At 42.8% G+C, this 23,520-nt stretch overlaps 3 protein-coding genes across 10 annotated transcripts in view; 2 read left to right on the top strand and 1 right to left on the bottom strand.

Moving 5' to 3' along the window:
• The first annotated feature begins 454 nt into the window (after positions 1-454).
• On the top strand, positions 455-5,163 carry tdp1 (tyrosyl-DNA phosphodiesterase 1). Of its 3 annotated transcripts, none has more exons than XM_011609532.2 (16): positions 455-570; positions 953-1,587; positions 1,692-1,735; positions 1,953-2,008; positions 2,205-2,301; positions 2,460-2,494; positions 2,594-2,686; positions 2,766-2,936; positions 3,089-3,167; positions 3,258-3,434; positions 3,697-3,745; positions 3,854-3,920; positions 4,099-4,206; positions 4,298-4,400; positions 4,553-4,661; positions 4,947-5,163. In XM_011609532.2, exons 2-16 carry the CDS (start codon positions 1,005-1,007, stop codon positions 5,018-5,020), a joined length of 1,845 nt encoding a protein of 614 aa, XP_011607834.2. In that variant the 5' UTR covers positions 455-570; positions 953-1,004; the 3' UTR covers positions 5,021-5,163. The 3 variants fall into 3 exon arrangements, with proteins under 3 accessions (XP_011607834.2, XP_003969465.3, XP_011607835.2); XM_003969416.3 differs by having other exon boundaries at positions 527-645; XM_011609533.2 differs by lacking the exon at positions 455-570 and adding an exon at positions 667-780.
• A 510-nt stretch (positions 5,164-5,673) lies between these two features.
• On the top strand, positions 5,674-16,991 carry LOC101075164 (homeobox-containing protein 1-like). Of its 4 annotated transcripts, XM_029846571.1 has the most exons (11): positions 5,674-5,878; positions 8,243-8,387; positions 8,541-8,731; positions 10,364-10,449; positions 10,567-10,677; positions 11,656-11,812; positions 11,937-12,019; positions 12,122-12,217; positions 13,001-13,095; positions 13,334-13,417; positions 13,490-16,991. In XM_029846571.1, exons 2-11 carry the CDS (start codon positions 8,244-8,246, stop codon positions 13,781-13,783), a joined length of 1,341 nt encoding a protein of 446 aa, XP_029702431.1. In that variant the 5' UTR covers positions 5,674-5,878; position 8,243; the 3' UTR covers positions 13,784-16,991. The 4 variants fall into 4 exon arrangements, with proteins under 4 accessions (XP_029702431.1, XP_011607832.1, XP_029702429.1 ...); XM_011609530.2 differs by having other exon boundaries at positions 5,675-5,878; positions 8,243-8,731; XM_029846569.1 differs by having other exon boundaries at positions 5,675-5,878; positions 8,243-8,731; positions 13,004-13,095.
• An 810-nt stretch (positions 16,992-17,801) lies between these two features.
• kif13ba (kinesin family member 13Ba) overlaps positions 17,802-23,520 on the bottom strand; it is a 28,744-nt gene continuing 23,025 nt past the window's right edge. For all 3 annotated transcript variants that reach the window (XM_011609526.2, XM_011609525.2, XM_011609527.2), the window contains 3 exons: positions 23,337-23,393; positions 22,499-23,090; positions 17,802-22,391 (listed from right to left, as the gene is read on the bottom strand). In XM_011609526.2, coding sequence (XP_011607828.2) covers positions 22,180-22,391; positions 22,499-23,090; positions 23,337-23,393 — 861 coding nt within the window. In that variant the 3' untranslated portion in view covers positions 17,802-22,179. The remainder of the gene's footprint in view (positions 22,392-22,498; positions 23,091-23,336; positions 23,394-23,520) is intronic.

Raw genomic sequence — 23,520 nt, forward strand, 5'->3', positions numbered from 1 at the left:
TAACATAGTTGGTTGCTTTATACTAAACAAATGTCAGAACCCGGAGCATCCATAATTTAAGCATCTGTTTCTTGGCCCATGGGCAACTTTTTTAAACATTTAATTACAATCAGTACATAACCTTTTAAGTTATTTTGCTAACAATCCAACAGATGATCAGGGTAATTTGGAGGAGGTAATAACCATAACCTTTAATAAATATACACATACTATAACATTGAACATAGCAGTTTGATTGACAAGAAAGAATATGCATATGCCTTCTGCTTGGTGTCGTTTTTATAATATCCATACAAATACCTTTACAAATGTCTCTAACATTCTTAATGTTCCCTCGGGGACGTTTTTCTCACTCTGAAAGAATATCTGCTTGCCTGACTCTGACAATGTGAAATGACGCGTCTCATATAATGAAAATACTTTCCGCTAGAGGTCGCTACTAGCACAGATAAAGAAAAATCGAGGTTGCCTCAGAACTGAAACACAGCCAGAGGTTTCCACTCGGAATGATATTTCACGGGCACCACTTCTGCAGCGGGTCGTTTTATGGTCCATTTTTGTTTAGAAACGGTAATAACTTGGTGTTAAAAGTGTATGCTGTCATAAATCTGTCGTGATCTCAGCACCGTGTATGATCAAGACCTGGTACAGCTAACAATATTATATAGCTTTTTATTTATTGCAGAAGTTGCATGGTCTGCTATTTGATGTGTTAGATATTTCACATTTAAGATTTGATGCGTGCTCGACGACAACTAATTTTGCAAGCTATGTCAATATGTACGTATATACAACGCTTAGAAACGTAAACATAATTACAGTCTCAGTCACAGATCAGTAATTGTAACATTTTTTTCTTTCAAAACAAATATTTTCCCAGATTTGTATAACTTATGGTAGTTAAAATCAGGTTAACGTCCATTGTTTGATGTTTATTTATTCAAATTCCCAGCATAAAGGGTCATATTTGCATCAGGCCAGTGCAACCCTCCCTTGGATCAACCATGACTAAGGACAGTCATCATGGCAAGTGGACCATCTCCAGCAGTGATGATGACGATGATAATGAACGTCTTCCTCTATCTGGGACTACAACGTTGAAACATCACCAGCTTGCCACATCTGCAAACAGCTCCCCGCAGCCTTCCCCCAGCCCCAAACTAGAAGTGAAAGCAGAGCCAGCTAACCCCTATGCTGTTGGATCAGAGGCCAGACAGACAGCAACACTGAACCAGTCTAATCCTGGGAAATATGAAAAGAATTCCCCCTTATCTGGAAAAAGGAAAAAGGAGGCAGGTGATGGCTCTGGCTGGGCTCTCTCAGATAGTGATGACGAGGACAACGTAGCTGAGAAGCAGAAAAGGCTCAGCAACGTTCCAAAGAAGGAACCACCAAGCTCGAAAGCAAAGAAAATTAAAGTGGAGAGTGAACGTCCCCCGAGTCCACATGGCCGGGTGTACTATATCGATGAGCCAGAGGACTTCTTTGAATCCAGTGTTCCATGTTTGAATGACATGTACAGGTTTTACCTCAACAAAGTCACAGGTCTGGACAGGAAGTACAACACTGGAGCTTTGCACATCAGAGGTGAGCATTTTAGGTCTAATCCAAAAAACTCTCAGCTCTTCAGGATGCTTCTTAATTTACAGTTTTTTCCATCTATTAATTCATGTTCATTTTTATTCATTTAGACATTCTCTCTCCATTATTTGGAACTCTAAAAGCATCTGTCCAGGTGAGTAGATATAAAAACTCCGAAAACCTTTTTTTTACCATGATGAATCAATCACTTAAAGTTAAATACTGGTAGCGTGTCATCACAAGTCTCAAATAAAACATTACTATTCAGCACAGTCTTCCTAGGATCACACAAGCTATTGCTAATATGGCTGTAGACACTTTACAACTTTCTGCTGGATCTGGAAGAATCAAAGATTGTTTTTCTCCTCTAGTTTAACTACTGCTTCGATATTGCCTGGATGGTTAAGCAGTATCCAGAAGAGTTCAGGTAGGTGATATGGTTTTGCAACCTTGTTTTGATTCTGATTTTACTTTGAGATTTTTAATTTTGGTGGGTTAAATGTATTTTTTGCTACATTGTTTAAATGATATACCTACAAAATGGTAAATAGAAGCACACAGGAGGAAGGAAATGTTAATGTTATTAATAATTCAGTCCATATAAGGAGTACATTATTGTGTAGAGATCGACCGGTCCTGATTGTCCATGGGGATAAGAGGGAGGCGAAGGCCCGACTGGTGCAGCAGGCTCAGGGATTTCCACATATTCAGTTCTGCCAGGTAACAGCTCTTTACTACTGTTAAACTGTATTTTTTATTCAGAATCATTCACAATTTTATATACAATCAGATATATGTGGTGTTGTACCAGATAATGTTTGTTAATGAGAGTGGTGTTTTTCTAATGTTTGTCTAATGTGTGTGACCTTTCCTGACAGGCTAAGCTGGATATTGCTTTTGGAACACATCACACGTAAGTGTTTATTTCCTTTTTGTGGTCTTCATCAGTTATCATCATTTATTATCTCCAGCCATAATTTGAATCCAACCACTTTTATATTTGTGTGTACAGGAAGATGATGCTGTTGTGGTATGAGGAGGGCTTCAGAGTCATTGTCCTGACCTCCAACCTCATCAGAGCTGACTGGTACCAGAAGACACAAGGGTGATTCTGACTCTCACACCTTCTGAAGATCAACGCTGTTGTTATGGAACTGTCTCTAAATTTGCTCCTCCTAAACAAGGATGTGGATGAGTCCTTTGTTTCCACGTTTACCAGAAGGCAGCAGTGCAAGTTCAGGTGAGTCTCCAACCTACTTTAAGAGGGACCTTCTGGAGTATCTGGCCTCGTACCGTGCGCCAGAACTTGAGGAGTGGATCCAGCGAATCAAAGAGCACGACCTGTCAGAGACCAGGTAAAGATGCGCTTTTACCAACAGCCTGTTAGGTATTTTGTCACACTGCACAGCCACAGATGAGTGATGGATTGATTCAGCTTTGTTGCAAATGCTTCAAAAATTTAATTTTGTGTAGCTGATTTTTATTTAAGGATTGTAATCTCTTCCAGTGTTTATTTGGTGGGCTCAACCCCAGGGAGGTATGTGGGTTCAGACATGGAGCGCTGGGGCCACCTGAGGCTCAGGAAGGTAAATACAACAACTAAATTCAGTCAAATGAGAAAAAGACACCTAAGTACCGGTAATTGAATTTAATGTGTTTTCTTCGTAATTTGACAGCTTTTGTCAGAACACACGGAGGCTTTTCCTGGTGAGGAAAGGTGGCCTGTGATTGGCCAGTTCTCCAGCATTGGCTCCATGGGTTTGGATAAAACCAAGTGGTTGGCAGGGGAATTTCAGCGCACCATGACCACCATGGGAAAATCCACTGTTCGTTCAGACCCCCCAATGCAGTTGGTATGTTCGTTCAGGTCCTGGCTGATACATCATTGAAGAACAATAATACAAAGAAGTACAGATGAGTTTTTCCTCCTCTGCTTCTGCCTTTATTTTTTCAAAGAGTTTATTGGTGAACATTAGGAGACTTTATTGAAGTTCAGGCTTCCAAAGTAGAAAATCGTGCTGTATATTTTTGATTTATTGCTTTATTGCTGTGACCATGTTTTCATTCATTATGACCTTCAGTCTCTCTTTTTTCTCTTGGTTTGGTTTGTTGCAGTTATATCCATCAATTGAAGATGTGAGGACTAGTTTAGAGGGTTATCCAGGTTCGTCATTGTCCGCCATAAATATTCATCTGTGATTGATCATATATTTTATCTCGGGGTAAAATTTTGACTACACACGTTTACCAGTATATTTTTGTTTGCCTTTAGCGGGAGGCTCTCTTCCCTACAGCATCCAGACAGCTCAGAAACAACTATGGCTCCACTCTTTCTTCCAGTAAGTTCACCAGTTCACTCTTCTTATCTTGGTTTGTCTGCAGCGTATCATCGCTGTAGTGCTGGTGAGCTCATAAGATCTCTCTTTCCACAATGATTCTATTTACACTTGAAAGGCTCTCCAGCTGAAACATTCTTCGCATTTTAAATGTGGTGGACCTACTTATGTGTGTGTTTAGTCGGTGGAAGGCAGATTCAACAGGAAGAAGTCACGCCATGCCGCACATCAAGACTTACATGAGGGTGTCGCCAAATTTCACCGAGCTGGCCTGGTTCTTTATGACAAGGTAGATGTAGAGTACATTTAACATCTCACCTTAGTGAATATTGTAACGCTAAGTTTCCATATGTTTCTGTGTGTGTTTGTATGCACTCCAGTGCAAACCTGTCCAAAGCTGCATGGGGTGCGCTGGAGAAAAACAACACTCAGATGATGATTCGCTCGTATGAGCTGGGAGTCCTGTTCGTTCCGTCTGCCTTTGTAAGAACAACACAAATGAAAACATCAGTTCTTCACTGTGATTTGAATCATTTCAGTGGCTTCAACACGATGCATTCAATACGCCTCTCTAAATGTTTCCACCATTAAAGACACAAATAAATGTGTAATATGTATGTTTTATATCCATTTAGAAGATGAAGACTTTTCCTGTAAACAAAAGTCCATTCCTGGTCTCCTCTTCATCATTCTCTGGGTTCCCAGTGCCCTTTGATCTCCCTCCCACAGCTTATTCTCCTAAAGGTCTGTGCATTAAAGCCTTGATATATCGCTGATGATCTTTTACTCCACATTTCACTCGTTTTAATGTGTAAGATGTCTTTAAAAAAATAATATATATATATATTTCCAATATTCAGACCTGATAATATGATCATTTTTGTGATTTCTATCATGTGCTATGTTTCTGAGGTCAGTCATTTTTTTTGTAGTTCAGTAAAGTTTTCATTGAGGGTTAACTGATGTTCTTCAAATTAGATGGCAAATTTTTGAAATTCTCTGTCCTTTTGTTTTATGTTTTGTTTTCAGATCAGCCTTGGATCTGGAACATACCATACAGCCAAGCCCCTGACACACACGGCAACATCTGGGTTCCCTCCTAACACACACGAACAATCTTTAAAGCTTTTTGTAACCATTAAGCACTTAAGTGTCAGTAGCATTTTTTTTTATATTTTATTAAAAAAATACTCTCACTGTGGTTTCTTATGTTTTTAACAATAAATAAACCGTTGGTGTGCCATCTGCCTGTATTTTTTTCTTCTTCTCATTTTAATTTGAGTTTCTAATAATACTTGATTAGGGTTTTGTGTTATGCATGTGACTGAGACTGATCTGTTGGCATATAGTTTAAATTGTGGCTGTTCTAAGTCAGCTAGGTAAGGCTATGCTGGCATGGTTTCCTCAGTGTTACCTCGAACAATTAAAAAACAATTAGATTACACAGAAAATGATAGGAAAAAGATAAGGCAAATCAATGAAAGGGTCTTGTGTTTAGATTCCATCTTAGTAAATATGTTCACAGAAGTACTCTTAGATAGTCTTTCTGGACCAGAACTACAGTATATTTGCTGCACGTTTCTGAATATGTTAGTTCCTAAATGACAGCATTCTGTTTTAGTTTTAAACATATTTGAAGTTTGTCCTTCAGTGGACAAGCCAGGTGATTATCACGGACCGTTACCGAGTCGTAGGTGGAGTTCGACCTACTGTAAACGTTGACATGCCTGTTTGTGATGACAGTAAAAACTACGTCTCCCACCCTGCTTTGCGTCACTGTGTCAACATGGCGCCTGTCTGCCGGACAAAAGGCAAATCTGTCTGACGGTGGGCTGAAACCCAATTAGAAACGGAGAAGACATTTTGGGAAAACTGTCAGTGCCTGCGTGTTTTGACGGCCTTACAGAACAGATATATGGTAAAACAAACATCCACGGAGGCTCTTTGGTTGGAATATTAAGGTAAGTTCAGTCCCGCATCTACAATTCCCGCTGCTAACCCCGTACGTCTTACGAGTTGATATCCGAAACCTGAACATTTCAGCTGTGCTGCGGTGGTTTTCTTCCAAAGTTCAGGTCCTGTAATTTGACTAAAACGCTCATGCTTGAATTTCAAAGAGTATGTCTGTGATTCGACACGGAGACGCGAAGTTGCAAGTGGCGTCAACTTTTGATCCGAGCTTGCAGCGCTCTCGTCCGCGGTGAACGGAGGGAAATTCGGCTGAAAAAGTCAAACCCGCAGAAATATGCGTTATAACAACTTTGGTAGATGTCTGCTGAGTCGAAGGTTTTCATGATCATCCGAACGCCAGAGGCCACCGCAAATGCCAAGATGGAATTTCTTCTTGCAGCAAGAGGAAAGAAAATCCTCTATTCCTTCCTAAACGTCTTCTGGGACCATTTTAACACACCTCTGCACTGACATTTGCAAATACCTTACCCCTGTAAACACACAAACACACACACACACGCACACAGAGTTTCTCCTCTAGTGTTCCCACTGGGCCATCCTGGTTTCATCTATTAATGTGACATTATTTCCCACAGAGATCTTTTAAAAGTGAAAGTGGGCATCTGTAGGGTTTGAGCAGTTTCTGTGAGTTTGTTGATGTGTGTTGTGACCGTTGTGGTTTGTTGTTTGGCTACATTGTAGACAGAGGTCAAAGGTCAGAGAGTTCAGAGTCCAGGTCAAGTGTAACAACAGAACTGAGCTCCTAGATGGTCCCAGTCTAGGAGAGACATTCACAGGCGTCTGTTCCCTCCTGCTGGTGGCACCGAAGGAGTCGCCCTGTTCTATCAGGGTGTACGAGTTGACCGGATGTTTACATTTTGCCATTATTTTAGTAAATTCAATATTTATGTAAATCATTGAAGGGTTGCAATGATACTGATTGCAGCAAGTCCATCTCATAATGGTCCTGCAGTAGTCCCACCCCACAGTCCACCAACATGCACATTCAATGCAGACCCCCCCCCCCCCCAGTGATTAGTGCATGGTGTGTGTCCTGTGATGGCCTGCTGACCCATCTAACCCAGGAACTGCTGGATCAGACTCCAGTGCTCCGAACACCATCAATAGGAATAAGTGTCTGTTGAGAGAATATGAATAACTGACTCCTGGTCTGTTCTGTCCTATTTTTATCTCTGTGGCTAAAAGTGGCTCTAGCAGTTTAGTGAAGATTTTGTTTTCACTCTTGATTTAAGCATTCATTAAGATGAGCTGCAAAAAATTCATTCTTGCACCTAAAAATTGTCAATAAACGTAACGTAAACAGCACCAAGCCGGCATGTGTCGGTCGTGTAGGAACTAAATACGTCAATCAAACTTTATGAGGTGTGACTCATCCTCTGCAGCACTGGGATACAAGACGCTGTATGAAGCCTGGCTGCTCCAGATGTAACGCACGCACGCACACACGCACGCACAGACCTATCTATCTTTCTTTGTGAAGACGTTTAGACATAATCTAATATCCAGCCCCTTTAACTGTAACCGTCACAACTTCCCCCCTAACATTACCCCAGCCCTAGCTTAAACCCAATATTAACCTCAACCTTAAAACCACATCCTAAGCCTCAAACAATCCAGCCCAAATGTCCTCACTTCTGTAAAATGTCCTCAATTTGCTCGTAGTAGAATGTGGATGTTGGTACCTAATAAGTAGCCAGTGCAAGCACACACAAACACATACATTTATTTGTCTCTCAAAGTGCATGACAAGTCTGCTGACTTTGAATATTTGCTCTGCTGTTTCTCTACTCATGTGAGAAAAGGACTGAGACTGTATTCTGTCACTTGTGTCCCCTGTCAGATTTTTTTTTTTTGTCTGTCAGCTTGGTGGCGTTTTTGTTGAACATAAGAACTTTCGCTCATATACAATATTCATCAAGATGACAGAATAACAGGTTTGTTACTGATCACATTAATGTGACCACACGGTTCTTTGTGAACATGACATCGACATTTAAAAGGTTCCGATTATCATAGAGAGTTTTCATTCTTCAGGAATGTTCTTTATATCTAGCAGCTGCTGAGCAGTCATAATGTGCGTGCGTGTGTGTGCGCGCGTGCGTCTATCTATCTGCGCACACAGGCAGGAAGGAACAGATGTGACTGTTCTCCATTTTGTTCTATGAGTCTTTCTACGATGAAATGCAACATGAATACAAATGAACAAAAAGACGGTGTTTACAAATGCATTTACGGTATATATTATGTTTGTGACTCATATGATATCCAGCACTGCAAATTCACTGCACTGATAATAACTGTAAAGGCCTGCTGCATCCTAACTGGCCTGATTATACCCTTATTTTGTCTTCTAGGATGTTCCAGCAGTGTGAGGAGCCTCGCTTTACCATCCAGCAGATTGACCTGCTCCAGAGGTTGAGGAGAACAGGGATCACTCCGGTGGAGGTTGTCCATGCCCTGGACACCCTGGACCACCTGGAACAGAAACATGAACACAAGTTGAGCCGTAAATCTTCCTACAGGCCTCCCTCTTCCAGCACCGTCCTTGTGTCTTCCTCCATGATGTCCACTGCCACACAGACAAGCTTTCCTGATACCCACCTGTCCCTCTCACCAACCAACAACTTTGACACCACCTTCCCACCTTTACAGATCTCCGTAGCATCGCCTGTCCCTACGGCTGCTGTGGCCGAGAACGGCCTCCCGGCGGCCACCAATGGGAAGCTGTCACCCCCCCGTTTTCCACTCGCCGTGGTTGGTGGCGCTGTAATGGCGCCCAGCTTTGGGTTTGATACAAATGAAGAGGACATTGATGTTGAAGAGAAGGTGGAAGAACTGATGAGGTAAGAACAAACAAGATGGGAATCGGACGTAAAGCTGGATGATGGACATGGATGGGAAGATGATCCTTTAAAGAAGTATATCTGAAATCATCGTATAACTGCCAGCTCATAATATTACAGCGATTCTCTCGACACTGAAATGTCTTCGATAGCCCAGATTGCGTCTCTTTTGTTTCTTTCTGCTCCTTGTGTGTGTTGCATCGCAATATTCTCAAGTGTGTCACCGCCGATCCGCGTGTTCTCTGAATGAAGACTCTAAGGAGAAAATTTCAAAATGTATTTAGCAAATAGAATCAATTCAAGATACAAATATTTCAGAGCTCCGGGCCAGTTCAAAACCCTCCAATAACAAAGTCAATTGTCAGAGCATGAAGTCTGACAACCTGACAACAAACACACAGGCAAATTATGATGCTAATCCAGTCCTCTGATTTTAGCCAGGACAAAGTTCACATTCTTCTTGCAAATGAACTTATCAACACCACTAAACTATGCAGCCCACTTTTGCGATGGGTCGGTTAACACTTTCAGCCTGACTGTTTCCACTGATTACAATTATTGTTATCGAAACAACAGTCATGTCAAGGGACGGTCAACTGACTGCTTATCTTCATTACACTTGCTAGGTAGGGTCAACTGACTGCTTATCTTTTTTACACTTGCTAATGATTATATTATCCCTAACATCTAAACAAATTCTAACATGAAACAGCAACATATACAGAAAACAGAAAATTCTCTTCGTGTGTGTGTCATGTACACACTGTTAAATCACTAATAAGTAATTTCGGTTTGCTTCATTTTTGGTTATATTATACATTGGTAACTCCATCCTCAACCTTTTACTGCACATACTGTACAACACGGTGAATTTATATGGTCACATGTTGGGTGCAGCTACGTCATTCATCATTTCCTCTGCACAAACCAACCTACAACCAATTTTCGTGTCTTTAAATACGCAGATGTGACAGAACGGGGAGAAGGTTGTGCACATTTGCTGACTTCTCAAACGGATGGATTTGTGGGAGTAAATACACGGTGAACATGCAGAGCAGTCACAGCTGCTGTGTGCGTCCCTGTACCCTGTGGTGGTGCATTGTATAGATCTGTGCATTGTCCCAGTGACACCTTACAGCACAGGTTTATTGATACGTAATACGTAAGTCGTCCATTAGAAAAAACATTCTAATCCCGTCGTTGTGCTCCTGCACTTTTAAAAATATTTATTACTTAATCTTTAGTTGCTATTGTGTTGTGTGCATTATGTCGGTAATAGTCTGCTACCCTGTGGTGTTAAATGCTTTGGAGAATAACAAGTTTGCCTTCAGGCTACTTTGATGAAAAGGTTACCCACAATTATTACTCATTCCGGGACACGTGTGCGCACACGCTGGCAGCTATCATCTGTGGAGAGAGAAGACGGCAATCAGAGCTGTATTGAGGTAGAAAGTGTGAACGTCACGGAAGAATGTGGCTTCTGATTGCTGCAGATTTTCAGCTTTAGTCGTTGCTGTGGATGCCGGAGGTGAACCTTTTTAATGAATGTTGATGTAATCCAGTCAGACATGTGAGGCTACTGGAGAGCTGCTTCACTATTTGGTAACGACTGTGATCTCTCTGTGCTCGCAGGCGCGACAGCTCTCTGATCAAAGAGGAGATTAAATTATTCCTGGCCAACAGGAGAATCTCCCAAGCTGTGGTTGCTCAGGTTACAGGTAAGAATCAACTTGCCCTTTAAACCATAGACACTGAATCATACCCAGAGAGACAGCATGCGAGCGAGCGCCCACTCTGTTGACAATACGGATTTCGCTCCATTCTTCGCCCTTCAGGCATCAGCCAGAGTCGGATTTCCCACTGGCTTCTGCAGCAGGGATCTGACCTGAGTGAGCAGAAGAAGCGGGCTTTCTTCCGTTGGTACCAGCTGGAAAGATCTAACCCCGGTAACACTCCCTTCCATTCCCCACAGCCCCTAAACAAGCATCCACCTGTTCCACTGTCAGCTCGACCATGTGGCTACAACCAGGAAATGTTATTCATGTTTAAGTTTTTGGAAATGTAATTCTTCGGTGCATAGTGGCACGAAGAGACGTGACCATGATGCTGTCCTGAATGTTTATTATTCAGTCAAATCATTTAAAAACTGTCATCACATTTTTCTATGAAGCGATAATAGCATGTAAGCTAAATCCTATATGGAGGCGCACCTTCCTCTTCATCTGGTTGTCTGAAAACAGAGTGGACGCACGTCCTTTGTCAGACCTCTAATTATGTAAGCCGTAAGCTTTTAGATTCTAGATATCAGATCTCACTCACCCAGAAGATACACAGATCAGAATAGCCTTGATTTAGAAACATTCCCACACTTCTTAGGAAATTGGGATCAGTCCTGTAGTTTGAACCTAGTTTAGGAATCCTGGTGACAAAAGTAAAACTTTGACTTATGTAAAAGAAACCTGGTTTACATCGATGATGAAGTATGTGGAGAGCAAACATCAGAGGGACTTTGGACACTCCAGGGTCACCAATGCAGAAGAACAGTTGATGTCTCAGCTGATTTATATTTATAGTGAACTCTCCCACCAACAAGCTGGTTCTGCTGTTCCCAGTTAAACCCAGTCAGGACTGAAGTGAAGCCACATGTATGATCCCTATTACTGAGTCCCAAAAACCAACGAGGTGAAAAGTGTAGAGGCAACAATTACTACAAAACCAGGAATTAAGCCAGTGCCCCTCTCTGTTGTGCGTAGGTTGTGGTTTTCTTTCTTCTGAACGTATAATCAAGCGTTATCAGAGACATGTAGAGAATGTTCACTGGTGTACGGAGGTGAAGAATGTATAGAATGCTCTGAACTCATATTCTTTGGAGAAACTGCGCTAACGCGCGACAGCGACTGACACCAGCTGCTCTGTGACATCAGGAGCCACGCTGGCCATGCGATCTGCCCCACTGGGTCTGGATGAGATAATAGACTGGCAGCAAGCTCCTGCCCAGTTTGGCCCTGCTCCCACGGGCTTCCGTCTACGGCGAGGAAGCAGGTTCACCTGGAGAAAGGAGTGTCTGGCTGTTATGGAGAGGTAAGGAAGAGGTGGTGAACTCTGAGGAGGACTAGAAAAGAAGTCTGTGGACATAAATCCATGAGTTATGAGACATGAACACATGGAAATATTATATGTGTGTGTGTTTACTGTGTGTATACAGCTTCTTCAGTGATAACCAGTACCCTGATGAGGCGAAGAGAGAGGAAATTGCTGCTGCCTGCAACTCAGTCATTCAGAAACCAGGTGGAATAAACCCTAAACCAGTTATAATGGAAAAATGTTTCGTAAAGTTGAGATAAAGGGATAAAGCAAACAGCTCTCTGTGTGCGTCTGTGTTTGTTACAGGGAAGAAGCTGTCTGATTTAGAGAGGGTAACCTCCCTCAAAGTCTACAACTGGTTTGCCAACCGCCGCAAAGACATCAAGAGGCGCGCTAATATTGGTAATGTTTATTTCTGAGTTGGGTCTGAGGGCATCAGCCAGTGTTGGGGGCAACAATCGATCCTGGTCTTTTTCATCCCATCTCTTTTAAAAGCCTTGTTTCCACTTTTCCTGCCTTTTTTCTCAGGTTACATCCTAATATGTTTATGGTAACCAGTGTTTTACCCCCCCTGGTTACTCATTAATTTCCCAATAAACGCATTTATGCACGGTTAAAGAACAGTCAGACCCTCCGGGCTGCGTCACGACATGCTCCTCTCGGTGATGACGCGCATATGATAGATTCCTTAAGTACTTGTTATGCGACTTATGTCTGAAGGAAAACAATCCTCTTCCTGTTTACTGGCTGCTGAGAGCGTCAGCTAAAGCGTTTTTAGAAGCGTTCTGGTGTAGATGTCATGTCCGTTCCTGGTTTTACCCTCATTTATTTATAATTCATGGCGAATTTGTTGTATACGATCAACAATCTTAGGTTTTGATCGATATCCGTCTTTTATTTCATTATTAGATGAAATAATAAGTTTCAAAGTTAATATAAATAACGGCTGCAATGTTTTGGATCTTATATCTTTTACATTTCTAAAGAGTAAACAAATATTAACCAGTAAACAAGCACTCATCCTTGATCCTCCGTCAGATGTTTAGTTCTTTAATTCATTTGTTCTCATTGCTGTTTGAGTTAGTTAGGACATTGTGTGTTTTTGTTTTGCAAGTTTTTAAACACTTGTTTGGAAGATGATGCAGTCGAGGCCGATACACTATGATCAGGTTTGTGTTTTTGAAGAAGCAGCCATCTTGGAGAGCCATGGCATTGAGGTTCAGAGTCCAGGAGGCCAGTCCAACAGTGACGAGGTGGATGGAAGCGACTTCCCTGATCAGGTGAGCCGCCCCCCACAAACACCCAGGATTGTATCACCATGACAACGCAAACTGCGGCCCCAGACAGAAGACTTTACTCTCCTCTGAGACTTTGTACTTGTGTATAAAATGTCACACTTGGCTGCTTCGAGGTTTGAACAATAAACCTAAAGAGCGTCGGTGATAAACCTGACCGTTGTATACGTTGGTTCCTCCTGAACCAGCTGGTTATTATTTGATGGTTGTGCTGCTGTCACAGGCCTGCGAGGTGTCCCTGTTTGACAAGAGGACCCCAGCCAGACACTTTGGTTTCGGTCGAGCTGACCTCTCCTCTCCCACCCTGGTAGACCACGCACTTTCAAATCACCTAATTGGTACATTGAGCCAGACACTATGTTGATTTGTCCCCACTCAGGTTCCCATGGTTCTTCCCAGCGGGTTTCCTGTTCTAGGTCGAGCAGGTCTTTCAGGACAACGGGCCGCACTGATTGGTCGTCCCCAAGCGGCTGCGGCTGGCACAGGCGTGTCCTGGTCCCCCCCATCTCCTTCCCTCCAGGAGGAACCCGGCATGCACCTGTCGGAACCCCAGGACCCAATCAGTCTGCAGAAGACAGCCGTCAGTCACAGCAGCCCAGCTCCGGCCAATCGGGAGAGACCGCCGTGCAGCAACGGGAACGACATCAAGACGGAGACGCTGGAGGACGCCTGAAGCTGAGGCGGATCCCGAAGCCTCAGTACTGATGGAGGATCAAAGGTGTGAGATTATGCAAACACATTTCTAAGAGCGTAAGAAACAGGACAAATATGACCAAAAGCTGAGTGAACTCCAACCCCGAGATACCTCCCACCCCTACCACCCCTACCTCCAACCACCAACCTCCAACCTCCTCTGCTATACTCAAGATAATGGTAATATTATAAACAATAATAATTCTAAGTAATCATTTTTGCTGTTCCACTGAGAATAACAGCAGAATAAGCTAAATTTATCGAAGCTCAGATGTATATGGAAACAAATATTATTAAAAGTATCCAGCTGCCAGACTGATGTTCAATAGGAGTGCTGTTTAAATATAATTTATCACATCTTTATTTCTCCTAATTTAGGATTTAATATGTCCTCAATAATAAAAGAAATAAACCTTTTATTACCTTTCTAGGCCAAGTACAGAAACTTTCAGCAGGTTTAAAAGCAACAGTGTATTTATTACACATCACGTCCACTTATTGAGCATTTATGTTGTCTTGTTTATGATGGTGCCTGTTTATTTATGGGTGATCAGTCCAAATACACAAAACACTGTGAGATAATATATAATCAATACTGATCGGTCAGCTGGGAGGTATGTAACAATCTGGACTCAAGTATGAATTTCATATTTACACACACATATATATATATATATCTATATATACACAGTGTATGAACCTTTAGGGTATGTATCTGTGCCTAAAGTATTTCTATTGACATGATAGATGAGAGGAATGATCCAGTGTTTGGTGGAGGAAGGCTGAGTAAAGCATTAGCCAAAGTATTGAGTGTAATATTTGATGTATATTGGGATTGTGCCATAGTTTTGGCTGGAGCTGCGTGTTAGAGACCTGTTATTCAAAGATGCATCAGATGTGTCACATGTATGTGTGTATTTGTGCCATGTGTTCTAAACACATCTAAATTATATTTAATGTCACTTTATGCTGTCATGGTGCTCACAGTCCCTGCTGTTGAAAGGTCTCCTCCATCGCTGGGAATGACAGAAAAGAGAGAAATCAGCAACACGATTTGAGTCTTACAGGCTGTTGAGTTGACTCACCTCAGTTTTTCAGCGGAGAAAAACACAACTCTGTTAATGTTGGTGGAGAAGCTTCACCTGAAATCTTGATTTATGGTTAAAAAACAAAAAAACCACAAAACATTTACTCGTTGAAGTCATTGGTTAGGAAGGAATTGTCCCCGCACAGCCAATGTAGAAGCCTGAAGGAAGAAGTTGGTTTGGATCTTTGGGGTCTTTACATACAGCACCGAGCTCCCATCGACCCCTTTACAGTGTAAATAGTAATAATAGTTGACGTAAAAATGGATGTTTGCTTTTCCAGACCCTGTTGTTAAGTGAAGCCACAATATTGGAAAGGTCCCGCAGCCGTTTCGTCACTTTATTTGTGCCAGAATCATGAGCAGTGGAGCCACGAAAAATTTAAAAAAAGGCTTCATGTCACCTGCGTTAATGTTCATTTCTCCTCCAGATTTCCCCAAATAATCCCCAAACAATCCCTATTTATGTGTCTGACGGAGCAAAGGCGACTGCTGACACACATGTTGATATAGTCTCTGGTTCTCACTGACACTAACAAAGCCTCTCACGTTTGATTTGTAGTAATGTTCCATAGGTTTTAAGTTAAAGTGCCTTATTGTTTCAGTGGCGGTCAGGGTTTCTACGGTGGCTGTGCCGACACAACAGCGTCAGAACGACAGCAACACTAAAGTGACTTCATTCGCATCGGTTTATCACTGTTCCTCATCAGGTGCTTCACTGGCTAAGCTAGTTACGAGTTAAACTCAATCCAAATACCTCACATTAGCCCTCCGCAGCTATAAGCTATACAACGGCCCGCAGGTTCCTCGTCAGCTACTTTAATGTGAATCTTCAACAACACGAGAGCTGAGTTAATTGAGCAGGGACTGATGGCAGACTGTGAGGAGGCTGTAGCAAAGGTTCCCGGGCTGATCTGGAGCAACGGGAACGTCACTGTCGTTTTGTAAAAGGGAAATTGCTTCATTAGAGCCATTACAGAGAGTTTCAGAGTAAAGGGTAATTCCACTTCAGAACACAGAATTCATCACTTGCTGCAATGTCTCAACGTATTTCTTCTCTCTGGTGGAATTCCAACAACTGCTCAGTGATGATTTCTGTATTTTTAATGTCGGGGTGGAGTATTTGTAGGCAGCAGAGCTGTCCTAATGTCTGTGCTTTAAACATTTACACATCATTTACTATTTTTTATTATTATTACCTTTTGAATTTTGTATTCAGGCAAAGTATAAAGATTACGCTATCCTAAGGGCCTTTTTCGGTTGTTGTTTTTTTAAAATCTGCTAAGCAGAAGCCTTTCTAGAATGAATTTTGAATTTGCGATGACCAGTTAGAGATTATTTCAGGGTTTTTATTCCTTCTGTGCTCATCATTCTTCTGAAGTTTTACTTGAGCAACACGTCGAGGTGAAGTGAAAAACTTGTTTCCAGTTATTTCCAGTCTTTCTGGTGCACTTTGTGTCTGACTACAGCCGTGTCGTGGTGTGTTCACTGGCCTCGGTCCTTCTGCCGTTTGCTGGGTTGGGGGGAGCAGGGAAAGCAGCGGCTGGTGGTTCAGGCCAGTAATTCCATCTGGGAGCCAACCTGCTCCGACAGATGCTTCCATGAAGTGGTGCAGGTGCACTTGTGGATCTGCCTCGGGGGGGCAGGCTCCTGTCCTGTTGAGATGCGCTCAATTCACTCACTCACTCACTCACTTTCTACCGCTTGTTCCTCCACTGAGGGTCGCGGGGCGTTCAATTCATACTCCTCAAATTAAATGTAAATACTAAAGAGATTCCTCATCTGGCTGAGTGTTTTTACAGGTCCCGTTGAAGCATTTCCAGTGGTCGTGGTTTTCTTTTTGGCAATAAACTGATCAATAATCAAACGTGTTTGGATAAAAAGCTCGGCAGAATGTTTGCATTGCTTTGTTATCCTCCTGTTCTTCTGATTCCAGCTTTAGTGCCTTGTTTGGACAGTAGACTGTTCTGTAAGTGCTGTGTGGAAAATCTCCATATGCCTTTTGTTACTTTTTCATCTGTTGGATAAACCTGTTTTTATTTTAAAGGTGTGTTTTTATTGATATTCTATTTCCAAGGGAATAAAAATTGATCAGTCCACAGTGGTTGTGTTGGTTTCTGTACAGTTGGCCCATTTCAGCTTCATATATAAATTCTTCCGTTTCTCAGAAAATGACAAACTTACTGGAGACAAAAAGATTTTTAGTGTTGGACTGTCAGAACATGCGCAGTCCTCCGTACTTGTGCACGAGTGACTGCAGCTCCGCATGGAAGAGCTCAGCAGGGCCCCGCTGGAGTGCTCTGGAAGTCCAGGTTGTCTTCTTCGTTTGTATTGAGGTGTCTGAAGCTCCGAGTCCAGCTGTGGTCCACTCCGGGCTCTTAAAGAGCTGCCTTTTTCAATCCTTTGAACATTCTCTCTGTTGCTTCTGCACCCTGTCACATTTTCCCACATTCATCCTTCGGACACGCCTGACTTCAGCAGCGACCTTCGCTGTCTGACCTTTCTGTAGGAGCCTCCTGAGCCAGAGATAATCGAGCTGTTTAAGAGTTAATGAGCAGATAAGAGCGACGCCAATTATCTGGCTTTCATCAGTGGGAAGCCAGAATAATCACATTTTAAAGAAACACATGAAATATGTCTGTGTGATGAAATATGAGTGAAATATTGAAGTGAAACAATCATGTTTTTGAAGATTCCTGTACAAGAAATGCACATTGTGTGCTTTAGACAAAGTATTGTGTACTTCTGGTACATATTTTGATAGATTCGTCTGTATTTTACATATAAAAGCAGACTGAATTAAACAGGCCATTATTGACTTGCAACTTGCTTTTTGTGTCTGTTTCACACAAAAAACAAAGCCTTGATTGCATTTTTTTCCCCCTCACTAGATGATAAAAAAGAAAATTATAACTGTATTATAATACATGTTTATTCTTTGGATTGCAGCATATAAATGACAATTAAATTAATCAAAACTCAACTTTGTGCTCAGATATTTTAAAGTCTTATGCACATATACATTAGTTAAACATACAAACATACATTCACACACTCATCAATGGGTGGACCTCTGACACGGTCACGGGTTCGAACAATACCTGATGATAAATCTGCCGAACCATCAGAACAGCGAAAGTGATCAGTGAGAATATGATCGATACTGACTGAAGCCAAATTTGAGTTATTCATCTGGTTCTTCCGTCAACTTTTGAAAGGTTTGAGGGAACAGGAGGATTGAAGTTCCATCTTCAGACAAGTTCCCATAACTCGGCAGGCACCAAGCCTCCCGTGCTCATCCAGACACAGGTCCTGGATCTGAACTTCCCAGCCAGCAACCAGCTTTAGAAATGTTGGATCATGCAGTGACAACACATTTTATTTGTGTGTGTTTCTGTGTGTGTGTACACAGCCTGCAGCTGCAGAAGGCCTTAGGAGAGAAACAGACTGCTGACAGAGAGGTAGTACAAGAGGCCATTGGTTCTCATAATCCTGGAGGGACAAATGCGTGTATTGACTCAGATATGCAGCTGTCGTCATGACGCAGGTGTAACAGCAGCCACCAGGGGGCGACAGAACTCTGCATCGAAGCAGTTAAATCTTTATTTAAATTCCCCAATGATGCCTGTAAAACCTCAATATTAATACATAATTTGGCAATATCATCATAACATCTCTTAACATTTTTTTTTTTTACAAATCTTTTCATAGCACGGTTTTAAATGACATGTACACCGAGTGTCAGCTGGAATTGTTCCATCTTAAAATCAGTCTGGCTGCTTGATAATGATGCAGCAACGATGTGAGACTGAACAGGATGTGAAAGCAAGGAAATCAAAGAATGTACAGAGAAAGAAGAAAAAATGTAGAAAAAAAAAATCAACTAATGTGCAATTTGATTAGACATAAATCACCAATATAGAATATTCATAGATCTCTATGAATTATTGGGAGATAGAGTACAAAAATCTTTCTTAACCTGCAGCTGATGTTTGTCCTTCCACCATCGGGCTGCATCTTCTGTGTTTTTACTGTAAATATGAAATGTAACACCAAAAGTAATACATGTATGATGCACCATCAGGGAGGAGGATACAGATATTACTGCAACCATACGTGAGCTCTTTTTAAAACAACAAAAAACAAAACAAAAGCTATGACTGTAAACAAAATTCTTTCTGCTTAAAATGCTGTAAAATAAAATCCTCCCAAAAACAGTACAGAAAAAAAAAACACTCCAAAAAACACAGACACCGCTTGTATTTTCATGTACGCACGCTCATGATTCCTCCCTCTGGATGCACCTGTGCAAAAGAACCGAAGCGCGCGTTTATCCGGGCACAACATAACGTAAAGAAACATATAGAAGCATTAAGTGATCTCATTCCCCCTCACCAGCCGTCCCCATTCCACAGCCTGATGGGAAAAAGACGCGGCTGTCACAGGAGCTGATCCTCATCCAACATCAACGCCACTCTTTTCCTCCAGGGTCACTCAAACTGCTCGAGACTGGACCAAACGGCCCATCACAAACCCACAATCTGCCAACCAGTGACACAGCGGACAGTCGTGACCCAAGCGTTGGGTTTTAGGCTGCGAGCTCCGATATTAAACACGCCACCGCGTCCTTGTCTCGTACTACATCGTTAGAAATCCTCTGAAAACACGGCGGGAGGGTCTCTGCGACTCTCCCAACCACCGAACCGTCTCCTCCTCAAGGCCCCGAAACTCAAAGTGCCTCGTTGTTTACAAAAATTTAGAAGGTGTCGATAAAAAACTGCACCCGAGAGGGTTTTAAAAAATAAAAAGGCTGAATTTCAAGCTAAGGCAAAGAAAGAAATGAACTGATACATTTACAGGTAATTTATAATTACGATAGCAGCAATTTTTCAGCTAAATTATTTGTGCAATACTCAGTAAAACAAAAAGGCTATTTCTCAGTTTCATGCCATAAATCATGTGAAGAAAGACTCAAATATAAATAGTCATTTAATGCCTCCTGAATTAAGATGCGTGATAAAAACAACTGGAGGAGAACTGAGTGCTCGTCCACGTACAGTCCTCAGATTAATGAAGGTTAAATGTGCACAGTTAAATATTCTGACATCCAGAGTCTCCAGCTGACGTTTGTGAGCATCGTGATATGAACACGTGACACGAAGACGATCACTCGTCCGGCTGCATCGGCGCTTCAACCTTCCCACGGACCTCGGTCGACTTTACACAAGCGCTGCGCTTGTCGTGAATGTGGCGTCTCAACGGGAAGGGAACTTTACAGATTTCATGAAATGAGTTCAGACGTTTACACAGGAGCATTTTGGTTTAAGCTCCTCAAACACTGGAGCCTTCCTCTCCCATCCTTTTAATTACAAGATTTTCAAAATCAAACATAATATGGCCAGAATCTTAAATAATGTATTCAAGATGTCAACTGACAGGTACTTAATCATAGTCCAAAACATGAAAAAACATGTTTCTTTGCTCCACAGGTTGGATCATTTATGTTATATATCATATATGATGCAGAAAGCCGCAAAAGCCTTCAAGATTAGATTTGAAGCTCCCCCCAAAGCACTTTTTACACTAATAATTTGGAATAGTGGCAGGATACCTTTTTGAAAGAGCTCCAGACTGTACCGTCTTTCTTCCCATGAGCGCATCTCAGGACGTGTACAGATCCATCCTGCGTTTTCTGAAACATCCTGAAAACTGATTTCCAGCTCACGAAAACCAAATCAACCATGTCCGAATCGACTGAAATGCATAGACGGCTCTTATTTCTTCGCCAACGTGCAACAACTAGCAACACGGCTCACTTTCTTCACTCTCGTGCACACATGCCTTTTCCTAACGTCTCCGTTCTACGGCGCCTCCGGCCCACAGGAAAACCAGCCCCTGTTCCTAACACACATGCAGCTGACCTGCTCCCGATGGTTCTATGGCACCTACCTGTCCGTCTGTCTGTCTGTCTTTAAAAATCTGTTCCCACACTGATCACAGATGCTGCGTATCCTCCACCTCCAGTGCAAAATGGGCTCTCGACGCCTCCCAATATAACATCGCTCCCACGATAATTCTGCCCAACGAGAACTCTCCTACTTCACATAAAGCACCAAACACAACATCAACTTATTTGTGCACGTGGAGGCGACACTGTACAACATTTACAAAAACACGGCCCTCCTCGTCCTGTGCCCTCTGCAGTCCCTGAGATCACCTCACACTCAATGCACTCTCTTTAACACACAAACGACTACACACATCGATTAAATAAGAAAGAAAATATGGTGAAGGCACATTCTGGGGGGGGGGGATCCGTCTTTAGAAGAGAGGGAGTTGAGCCCCTTTCACACAGGCAGTGTAATCCAAACACTGACGGGATTTTATCCAGAGAGGCAGTAAGTATAAACACAAATGTAGTTTTATAAAGGTTTCTGGCCTCCTCCAGCATGTCTGGATTCATCTTCTTGCATAAATACAACTGCAGATCCTCTGGAGCAGCGTGCAGAGCAGCATGTGGACATGTTCAAACCGTGCGTGTGTGAAAGATCCAGAAGATCGAGAAGTCCGTGAGCTATGAGCAACAGCGGCCGATGTCAGAAACATTGTTTGGTCACGTGCAACCGTTTCGTTTCATGTGTGAAAGGGGCTCGCGGAGCTGCAGGAAGCCAGTCGGGCCATCTGAGAGAAACCGATGCAAAGATCAGGGGTGCAACGACATCACTGCATTTTTCAAACGCTAAAGTCAGAGAAGCGGATGATAAAATTAATTGGTCTTTAGTTAAAACTCCCCAGTTGAACTGTGCGTCCTCAAAGTTGCGCATATATAGACACAACCGGCGTTAAAACGACTCAAAATATTAAAGTTTGCACTAACTTGTGTATTTTAAGTAAAAACTAAGATGTGCAAATGATAAACCAGTGGTGTTTTGCTAGATTAAAAACCCAATTTGAATACATGTTTGAGAAGAATGTGACTTGTTTGCATCCCACTTTATCAACCCGGGAATCTTCCGAGGCCAGTCTGGTTTCAGCATCCCGGCTGCTCGGTGACGCTACGCTCATTCATTTTAGATCATTTAAAAGGTGATTCCTGCGTTCCTTCAGCAGGGCCTCAGCATTGTCTCTCGTCTCTATTCATCCATTATTGTAAATGGATGTTGTGAGGATAGATTAAAGGAGGCTGGGCAGTACATCACTTTAGATTGAAAAACTTGTTGCATAGCAGGGAGGAGACCACAGGAGAGCAGCCATGGGGAGTTCATCTCTCCTGGCCATCTCCTGATTCCCTCTCAACTACTCCAGGATTTGCGATTCTCGGCCCGGCGGCCAACCGCACTGTCCCCGCGCAGGACCGGGACGTGGGCAGACGCAGGGACGACCGAGTCTTCCGTGTGCCGACTTGCACGGTTACGAGAGGACAGCCGGCTGGGCCGGACCAGGACCCCGTAACCTGGTTTACAATGGAAGTAACGGTGACCTCCGACCGAACCATCGTTTTTACCTGCAAGGAGAGAATTAAATACTCCGTCACGATGGATCGGATACGCGTCACATGCGTTTGAAGCGAGACTTAAAATAAAAAGGCTCCGGAAAGAAAAAGAGGCTTACCTGCAGGAGTGTCCAGCTCCACCCCCACCCACAGGCCTTCTGCGAACTGCGTCAGTCCCATGTAGCGCACCGTCCCGGCCTTATTGCTCCCAACTGTAACGTATGCCCCCTCTCTCAGCCACTCAGGCCGCACGTTTTCCTGACTGTGTTCTTCATCATCTACAAAGATCTCCAGCCTCTCAAAGCCTTCACTCCCTCCACCTCCTCCCCTTGAGTTGACCAGTTTGTGTTCAGAGTTTGTCGTTGTGACACTGTTGTGATTGGTTGTGCTGGGTGAAGCTGATGTGGGGATGTTGACGCCACACTGAGGAGGAGAGGCCACAAGGTCGTTTTTGTCAGCACCCTGCCGCTTCTCCTGCTCCTGGGGGATAGTGGGTAACGTAGAGTCAGCAGCCAGAAGGGATGAAGATGAGGAAGAGGTTTGGAGGACATCAGACAGAGTAACCATGGAAACACTATTGGAGAAGTAGCCACTTGATGACTGACTGAGGGGGCTGAGAGGGGTTGCGTCATGCGGATCATGCAGAGAAAGAGGAGGAACTTCTTGGAACTCTGCCCGTCTGTCTTTGGTCAATGGCCGTAGAACAGTGGTCTACCGGAACCCAATGGTTGCCATAGGAACGGAGGGACAGGTGAGAGCATGCAGACAAGGCAAAACAATAATCAGCAACAATACATCTATGTGGACTTATAATTGTATTTATAAAGACAGGGTCTGTCATGCATGCTTAATATTTTGTTATACAGCCATATACTGCTGGACTGTACAAAATAAAAAAACACACCGTAGGACATAAGCAAGTCCTATAATGTACATACAACAAAGACACTGTCTCACCGTCTCAACCTTGATTCGACTGTCCTCTCCTCCTGATGTCACGATACGAGGAACATTCTGCAGTGCAACAAACACGATTAAAACAGATCACCTGAGCCTCGTGTCAGACGTTAACAAAGATTTGGTTTGGATACGTTTAGCAGTTTAAAAATGGCAAAAATGTTGGGATTTTACTGCCACCTCT

The sequence above is a fragment of the Takifugu rubripes genome, chromosome 13 (genome assembly GCF_901000725.2).
Source record: "Takifugu rubripes chromosome 13, fTakRub1.2, whole genome shotgun sequence".
In the NCBI taxonomy this organism is placed as follows: domain Eukaryota; kingdom Metazoa; phylum Chordata; class Actinopteri; order Tetraodontiformes; family Tetraodontidae; genus Takifugu; species Takifugu rubripes.

Coding starts and splice junctions, on each gene's coding strand:
- tdp1 (XM_003969416.3), top strand. Junction 2,687..2,765: donor TGGTACCAGAAGACACAAGG/GTGATTCTGACT, acceptor CTCCTAAACAAG/GATGTGGATGAGTCCTTTGT. Junction 4,662..4,946: donor CACAGCTTATTCTCCTAAAG/GTCTGTGCATTA, acceptor TTTTGTTTTCAG/ATCAGCCTTGGATCTGGAAC.
- LOC101075164 (XM_011609530.2), top strand. CDS start 8,244: ATGTTCCAGCAGTGTGAGGAGCCTCGCTTTACCATCCAGCAGATTGAC. Junction 10,678..11,655: donor GCTGGAAAGATCTAACCCCG/GTAACACTCCCT, acceptor CTGTGACATCAG/GAGCCACGCTGGCCATGCGA. Junction 13,096..13,333: donor GAAGCGACTTCCCTGATCAG/GTGAGCCGCCCC, acceptor CTGCTGTCACAG/GCCTGCGAGGTGTCCCTGTT.